Source organism: Procambarus clarkii, chromosome 25 (assembly GCF_040958095.1).
Source record: "Procambarus clarkii isolate CNS0578487 chromosome 25, FALCON_Pclarkii_2.0, whole genome shotgun sequence".
In the NCBI taxonomy this organism is placed as follows: Eukaryota; Metazoa; Arthropoda; class Malacostraca; order Decapoda; family Cambaridae; genus Procambarus; species Procambarus clarkii.
The window spans coordinates 4,695,360-4,704,732 of NC_091174.1; the positions used below are offsets into that span (position 1 = coordinate 4,695,360).

The window sequence follows — 9,373 nt, forward strand, 5'->3', positions numbered from 1 at the left end:
AACGGAGGCAGAACCTCTCTTTTTGCTGCCATTTTTTTTAAAAGATTTTTACCAGGTACGTGCTTCTTTCTTTGGTTTTATATTAATCTTTGCTCTCCTCGTACTATTGGTGTCAGGGCTACTGGTCTCTCTTGTCCCTTCCAAGATCTTTTTTTCATGTACTCCACATGTTGGTTCTGTTCATCCAGCTGACTGTTTGGCCTCACTGTGCATGTGCTGATCTTTGCTTCTTTAGTGGCTTTCTTCATGCTGTTTTTTTATTTCAGAAAAGCCAGGCAGGCTCCTATACTGAGGTGCCATTTTGAGTGAGCTTAGGGAGACACTGAGGGGTTCCTCCCAGAAATCTAGCATGTCTTCAGTGACACTTCCCTTCTGCTTTCCTGTCGGTTGTTTGGGTTTTTGTATTGGCAGCTCCAGATGTAAGGTGATCTGGGCTGCTGTCGTGTGGCAGTTAGTGTATTTTTTCTGCAGCAATGATCGTATGGCCTGTTTAAATTTCTTCTAATAGTTGCTTGTTTTACCGCATCTTTGCAGTCTGATGGATTTTCCCACTTGTATGGTTGATTTCTGATTCCCCTGCTTCCCTCACCATGTAGAATGAGGCAGATTCTGCTGGCCCTGGCTACCAATAAGGAGTGGATGGGTCCCGAAGGCCTGATTGTACCAGAGCTTAGCTCGGGGAGCCGCTGGTGACCCACCAAAAAAAAAGGCATTTCATTATATTTCATTCTGATTATTTTCATTGCCACCAGAACAAAAATATTTGTATATAGTTGCTTGTTCCTAGTTATTATAAGTTAGGTGTCTCGTATAATAATGTATCTTGAACACTGTAGGTAAGTGTACAGCAGTACATAATCTAAGAGTCCAGGAGTACCGTCTTTCAGTATTTGTTACTCTGCTGTGTCATTTTGCTTTTCTTTCACACTGCCGTTGTTTTACTGTTTCTTGAACGTAACAAGGCCCACATCTAATGCCTTGATTCACTATTCCTTTAGCATAATCAGTACCATAACCTTCTGTATTAATTTACTGTTTTGTGGCACAGTCAGTACAACAGTTTCCGTATTAATTCACTGGAACAGTGAATGAATGTAGAAGTTGTAGTACTGGTTATGCTACTGTTTATTGAGCATTATTTTACTGTTAATATAATGTAATCAGTAGTTTGCACCCAGACTAATATTTTGCTGTTCCCCTAAGATAATCAGCATCACAACTTTCTATATTAATTCACTGCTCCTTTGGCACATAGTTGAGCAAACTGCAGACTGCATTTTGCCCAAGAAGCATTAAGTGTAGCACTTTGTACCGAGTTTAGGTTAAGCAGCATCATAACTCTCTGCATCAGTTTGCAGTTTCTCACGTTTACCAGCACCCAAATTGTGGCGATTCACTGTCTCTTCAACACACCTTATACATTGTCCTGCATAGTTCTCTCTCTGTATTTCTCAAGAAAGTTCATGCATTGGCCAGAAGTTCAAACTTTATTTTCATGGGAATACTGTATCTTAACTAGTCTCATGTTTAAATTATTGTTAACTTTCAATTTCTTACTATGCATGAGACATTTGTTTTATAAATTTACCTCAAGTTAAGTTCGGTAGAGGTGTTAAAAACTCTTAACAAGAAACAACTAATGCATATAGGTATCCAACTTATTGAGTGTACAAAAGTGATGAGACTTTTACCTTCATTTTACATTGAAGGTTTTGTTTGCTCTGTTAAACAGAAATATTGAGACTTCAGTATGCAATGTGATCGAATTTGCGTTCCTGAACTTCCAAAGTACATGCACTGCCAGCTAAACTATGATGTGCTTCAAAGTAACCCAACCAGGATGCTACCAGATGGTGCCTTCCAAACTCCAGGTAAGTTTGGTAGTACTTCTGGTTTCGATACATTTGAGCTCATCAAGGTTCAGCCAGTAATGTATGTGCTTGGGGGAGTGCAGAGATGTGAGTTCAAATCCATCACATGGGCTCAATGTATATTTAGATACATCATTCCTGTGATTTTCATTGTGCTTTGCTGTTCTTTGTTATTTCGGCATTTGTTAGTAATTTTCCTTGAGCACACTGTGCACTTTACTGAGGCGAATCCAGTAACCTTATCTTACTGTTAAAACATTTTGCTTTTTACTTTGCTATTTACAGTGTTTTGTTGGAATTAGTTTTTCTTTCTATTTATGTTTTGAATTGAAACTCAAGCTGAAATATTGCATTAGCTCTTAATTTGTTGACATGCTTCAGTGAACCACTTGTATTAGCCTGCTCTCTTAATAATTGAGAGTATTTTGGAGTGAATAAACCAGAAGCGGCAATGTTTAGATGGTTGAATGGGCCGAGGACTGGCAAGGGTTACAGTCAAAGAGACCCCGGGATGGACTGGTGTTTGGATGACAATAATTGATGTTTTTTATGATTTTAGTCAACAAGACTTAATGATCTCTGATAATAATAAGTAAATATGTGCTTGGAATTGGTTGAGGAAAAGGTGCCTTTTTTTTTTTTTTACAGGCCTAGGTAGTTTCCTCTGTGTGGGTCATGAAATCTGGATTTTTGTTTAATTAAGATGATTGCAGTTTAATAGAAATATTTAATACAATATTTTAATATGCCTTATCTTGGCTTTATAAATACAACAAGGTTTCCCTTTTATGTACTTCTATTTAAGTATTTTTTTATATATGAATTCATCAAGATATTGAAATATATGTTATAAATTACATGTAAGGAATCATTCAAATTCCTTCAGGTAATGTGTGGATATTGTTCAAAGTAAGATGTAAGGTATATATTGTATATACATATTAATACATATTTGTTAACTTAGGAGCCAAAACCCATGTGCTCATCCCCTGTAAGAGTCTAAATGTACAGATAATTACCACTAAGCAACACATTTCTCTGATGTGACGCTCTTGTACACTGTACTGCATCGTGCCATCACGGAATGTGAATGTTAATCTCAGCCTTACTTAGATTAGCTTTAGTTATACATAGTGCTATGATTATTGCACTACATATTAGCAAAATGTATAAAGCAATTGATTTGTAAATGTTTTAAATATTATAGATATTTTTCCATGAAGAACAGGTTCCTCTGGTATATGTTCAGCTTTTATTCAACACGAATATACAAAGACTTCATATTGTATTACCTTTGTTGTAAAATACTGAAGCACTCAGTACAAAGAACCTGCTGCAAATATATGTAGTTTCCTTTTAATTAGTTTTTTAATGTCCTGAAAGATATTTAGTTTTGTGGTATATATCGCTTTCTTCTTTATAATTACTTATGTTACTGATAGTGTTTTGTGACTATATATGCTTAACAAAACTCTATCTATAGGAGAATGTGCGTGTGTGTTTAAAGTTGGCAGTCAGATGCTTAGGGTGATAGAAAATGATCCTCATCAAATTTTGCCAGGAATGGAAGCGAGAGAGGGGGAGGAAGGATAGGAGGGAAAGAGAATGGGGGGAAGAGAGAAATTGTCAAAGATATGGGTACCCACTCTAGTAGTCAGTATGTAAATAGAGAAAGTTTTTAAATATTGAATTAGGCACATTTTCTCCATTCCCAGCCCATCATTTATATGTACGTTAAAACTGGTGTTCTGTCATTAGAAGACTGTCACAATCAGTATTATTTTGTATACTTAATTTAGTGCCACGGTTTGCGCTTGTACAGGTATCACATTTTAACTAATACACCTGGTCTGAATTTCACATGCACCATTTTTGCAATATTTTGATGTGAGAATAACATGTTTCCTAGAATCTTTTTCTATGAATATTTGCAATGTGTATGCCTTGTGCCTCCCTTATCTGTGGAAAGTCCTGACCATCGTAAAACCCGAACTTGTATAGTGAAGACTTTTACCCCCCCCCCCTCCCCACTCTTTTGAAGTACAGTATCTTTTCTGAATATTATTACCACCAATGTTCACATTGCTGCTCTTTTTATGGACACTTAAAAATCTGGTGGTGATGTAAAATTATTTTTTCCTGATACAACTTTTATGTGCTGCCTTTCCCTCAAGATGAGAAGTTTTACAGCTGAACTTCATTTGCTCTTGATAGCCTTCCCGGTTTGGTGCCTTCTTTTGATATTTACTTACTTTATTTGCTCTTGAGATCTCTTCATTTTCTATCACTGTTGGTTCTTGGAGTGCTTTAATGGCTCTTAATGTCTCTTAGCTCTTCTCATCTTGTGATCTAGCAGCACCACTGCTAAAGCTTTTTATACCTGTCTCATCCTTCAAAAGCGAACTCCATACTCTGATTTTTACCTTATTATTCATGATGTGATCTGCATTGACAATAAAAATTACAGTACAGTATGTGCAATCAAATGTGACCTATTACCGTGGCCTTCCTCCTATCATCAGAGTTTGGAAATAGGAGACATTAGGTTATGTATTGGCTAGTAGTAGTAGACTTAACTCTTGGCCACTTTGTGAAATGCCTGCAAACTATATCTCTTCTTTAAACTCCGAACTGTTTAGGACCTGTTCTCTCATTTCTGAACACTTTTCTATATTCAGAATGATACAAGTGTTAGTTTTTGCTCACTTGGCAAAAACTGCATAAATGTTATTCTTTTTCCCCTTTGCTACTTGAAATGTTCACATTATGACCATTCATATCAGTTCATTTTCAACACTGCCTTCACTACGTGGGTAGCACATACACACACAAGTCCCTACAAGCAGCATACCAGTAACGGCAAACTATTAATCTCTAATGTGGGTGGAGTTACATATGAATGGAGTGTGTATGGTTTTGTGGGCTTAGGTTGCCTAATAACTCTTAGTATAACCAGACAGATGGGACAATGAAATACACGGTAACAATCAACAATATATATATTCTCGATAAATTACCGAGTGGTAACAGGTAATATGTAAGAGAATCTGCACACTTTGGGCCGGAGGTCAGGCTGACGCCACAGTCCCATGTTGGGTGAAAGGTGATATTCTGTGGCACCTAGAGGAGAGCGGCTCTGATACATGTCCTAATTTTCACACAGACATCCGCAGAAAGCAGCCCGTAGCAGCTGTCTAGCTCCCAGGTAGGTGCTACATAGCCTTCCCGGTTTGGTGCCTTTTGATAATTATTTTCTAGCTCCCAGGTACCTATTTACTGCTAGGTGAATAGGAGCATCTACCCATTTGTTCCCGCCTCCGCCGGGGCTCGAACCCAGACCTTTAGGACTACGAACATCGAGCGTTGTCCACTAAGCCGTCAGGCCATATAATAGGCCGAAAGTCTATTTTGACAGAGGTAAGACTATTGCGCAATACTATATATTTCCTCAATGAATTGACGCTAGAATTGTAAATACTAACGACCGTACTGACAATATTTCAGCAGCCAGTGTTAATTAATTTGTTACCGCCAGCGGTGACTACTAGAATTATTGTGTACACATTAGTAATTGATATAGAGGACTATAATACATGTAAACCTCATCAATATGTCTATATAATCATACTGGTTAAGCTCTTTCAACTAATTACCTTACCTCATTTATATGCATCACCTGCGAGGTGAGTGAGCAAATGAGTTGTTTAAAAATGTATTTTTCTCGTTCTGCAAACCAGTTTGGTATGGAACACCAAATACTAATTCGTCAAAAATTAATCCGTTATAGATCGTACAAATTGTTTAGGCAGATATAAAAAGTTATATTCAAACGATTTTGCATTTGTAGCTCTCTGCAGCCCATTAACTGTTCCAGTGGAACATGCCATTCATCATTGATTTTAGCTTTAAAGTATTTTTCTTGCTCTGTTTCAGTTTTATTCTAGTTTTCATTTTCTCAAACTTCCATACGCTCGTGCCCCTCTTAGCGCAGTAAACACACACGAAGCTGATATCAAATACACTAAAAAAGTTATGGAAAATGCCAAATTTTGGGGAATGTGGTTAACAGGCAGCGACACAATATGAGGTAAGTGAATATTGCTGAAAGAGTAATGCTATATGAGGAGGAAGATGTGTAGTTATATAGGGAGTTCAGTTCTTAGGAGACTTGAGGAGATCGATTAGAAATGCTTCTCGGAATCTTGACTGGACTCGCTCAACGTAGACAAAGAATGTACACAAACCTGGATACAGAACAAAATAACGGAACTACTGTAGTTCATAGTCCTCCTGGTCCCAGGTACTGTAGGCGCAATACGACTGAAATATCCCACACATCTATAAGCCTCCCAACCATTAATAAATCCTAAGCTCTACACCGCTATGTTCGAGAATGTCTTAAGACTGAACGTGAGGAGCTAGGTGGTGGAGTCCTACTGATACGCGACACGAGCCTCGTAGCCACGGCCGCGGTCGACGAAGGTGACGGTCTGGACGCGACCGTCAGGCAGGAGAACGGTGTATTCCCCGCTGGTCACCCGTCCGTCCGACCTCTCCCGGTGGCTGTACCTGTTGCTGCTCTCAGAGTCCTCTACCGACCATTCGAACTCATAAGGCATTCCCATCGCCGGCGGCTGTGGGAACACAATATATTACAATGGTCGTTCGGATATTGTTCAAGGATTATTACAAATCTACACAGAGGAGGAATTTTGATTGTCTTTCTCTTCGACACGAGCTTTAGCAATATATAACCATAACTCCTCCTGGCTTATGGTTGTATTGTTAAAGTTGTATTAGTGAACCAATTGGCACACAATTGGTTTCGCTAATGCCAGGAGAAAGCGCTAAGTCTGTGTAGCACCTGGAAGAGAGATGAGGACAGACTAAGGGATGGAATATGAGGACAGACTAAGGGATCGGATATGAGGACAGAGTAAACGAACTGTTCTTGAACCACTTGGACTACCGGGGATCGAACACCAACCCTAAAAAGAAGCGTAGTTGTCACGGCACTGACCAGTCTGGCCACTTAAATTAGTCGCCACAGCGACAAACATACTATTTGCAGGGTTGGTTTTCGATGGTCTAAGAACAAGTGGTTGAGCAGCGTTTCTTCACCCCGTCCTCAGCCCCCGCAGCTCCCAGTCCTATACCGTCCTCAGGCTAAGTCCTCCTATACCTTCCAAGTTTGTTTAACGTTTTCTCTTGTCTTCTTTTTCTTAAAGAAGACAAGCTATATGTCACCTAAGTTAACAGGGGTGTATTTCAAGATGATCTATCGGTTAACGTGACAGTCGGGGGCAGAGGCTGACTGTGTGACACTGCAGGAACTCACCGGTGGGGGCTGGGCTGTAGACTGGGCTGTAGGCTGGTCTTTTCGCTGTACTGAAGGCAAGACTGAAGGTTGTTCTGAAGGCAGGACTGAAGGTTGTTCTGAAGGCAGGACTGAAGGCTGGATTGAAGGCAGGACCGAAGGCAGGACTGAAGGCTGGATTGAAGGTTGTTCTGAAGGCAGGACTGAAGGTTGTTCTGAAGGCAGGACCGAAGGCAGGACTGAAGGCTGTTCTGAAGGCAGGACTGAAGGTTGTTCTGAAGGCAGGACCGAAGGCAGGACCGAAGGCAGGACTGAAGGCTGGACTGAAGGTTGTTCTGAAGGCAGAACTGAAGGCAGGACTGAAGGAAGGACTGAAGGCTGCGCTAGGAGCTGAACTGAGGGTTGGGGAGAATCAAGAGCCTGAGGAAGGCCACCATTATCTCGGGACGTCTGTTTCACCACCTTAGGCTGTTCTGCTGCTGCCAGTTGCTGCTCCAGCTGGCGTGGTGCAAGGTACAGCTGTGGTGGGGAGGGAGCTGCAGCTGGCGGTGGTGCAGCTGAGTCTGATGAAGCAGCAGCAGCAGCAGGAGGAGGAGGAGGGAGAGGCACGGTAGGATCTCTGTAGAACTCCGATGGGACACCTTCTGGGGCCTGGATTCTGTAGCCTTCGTCAGGAGCGACCTGGACCAGTGACAAAGTTGTCACCATCGTCATTACCATCAGCTCCAATAGCATCACAATCTGCAGCCGTTAAGATAATGACTTAGTAGCAATACAGGGCAGCTGCACCAATACACACGAACTGGTAAGTTAGGTAAACGGAAGACAAAAGGAGGCTATAAAGGAATTGAATCAAGATGTGGTTTTCCATTGAGACAGGAAGCCTATTAGGCTTATTGAGGTCATTTATAAGCTAACTACTAAACTTCCCTAGGATGCAACTCGCAATGTCTAACTACCAGGAACTTATTGACTGCTAGATAACAGCAACATTTGGTGAAAGAAAACGGGAATTGATTCATAGTCTCCCTGGCTTGGTGTCTTCTGTGGATTATTACCGCGGGATTTGAAATCTTTCGGTTGTGACTTTACTGAGGTCACCACTATGTCGGAGGCTTTCACTACGAGGTTAGTGACATAACTGAGATAATTAAGGCATTAAGACAAATCAAAGAAACCGAATCTTACATCGCTTAACGAGAGGAGAGCCTAGGAAGGCATGATCCAGACCTACAAGATACTTAGAGGTATTACTACAAAGACAGGCTGTTTAGAATGAGTGACAACAAAGGAGGAGATTTGGAAATTAGGAAGATAGATTGGTTAATTTTTGTCTGGGGGTTTTGAGGAAGCAGCACTTCAGTGTGTGGAAAGTGTAATGAATTAGAATATGATTTACTGTTTAAAATGTAAATTGATAGGAAGCATATGAATTCAGAGATGGAGCATCAGGCGATCAACTATTAGAAAAGTAGGGTCCAAGAGCTAAATACATACCCAACAATATCTGCAAGTTTAAGTACCGATACACACATAAACCTAAACATGTGCGTTTACATATTAAGAGTCACCAGAGAAGCGAAGTTCAAACCTGTGTATCCATATTGTAAAGTGCAGCAACGCCGACCGCTGCAGTACTGAACACAGTCCTGCTTCCCCTAGTACTTATATACGTGGCTTTCTCCAGATTTCCTAGGCCATAGGTCACCACCTGTCAGCCCTCCACCATTGGTCACTTGTCCGCTTGTCCGCCCTCCACCCCCGACCCACCACTGCAGTACTAACCCACCTCCCATTACTGCTAACCCACCTCTCTCCACTGACAACCCACTTCCCACTCACCTTCCACCACTGCTAACATGTTTCACAAATCTCTCACCCTGTCCATGGAGGACAGAAGAAAATGTATATATGCTGGTTAGCATTGTAAATGTGTGGCCACGTCTGGTAGAAAAAAAAATAATAATAATAATAATAAAACTATAGGTGGTAAACTAGTCTATCGAGCTTATCTTATTCACATTATTAACATATTAACCTACCAACACCTGCACTAACTAAAGAATCTTCAGAAATTCTCCAATGATATAAATTTTGCGTATAAATAAACTTGATTAATATTGAATTAATCTTTGCTTCAATGTCTTAATTATCTCTCCAGGACGATGTAAAGATTAATTCAGAC

General features: G+C 40.5%; 1 protein-coding gene across 1 annotated transcript; it reads right to left on the minus strand.

Moving 5' to 3' along the window:
• Window positions 1-6,304: 6,304 nt before the first annotated feature.
• On the minus strand, window positions 6,305-7,896 carry LOC123756552 (uncharacterized). The gene is made up of 2 exons (XM_045739802.2): window positions 7,210-7,896; window positions 6,305-6,505 (listed from the first exon to the last, which is right to left on the minus strand). The coding sequence occupies exons 1-2, from the start codon at window positions 7,894-7,896 to the stop codon at window positions 6,305-6,307; spliced, it is 888 nt and encodes a 295-aa protein (XP_045595758.2).
• Between the last annotated feature and the right edge of the window lie 1,477 nt (window positions 7,897-9,373).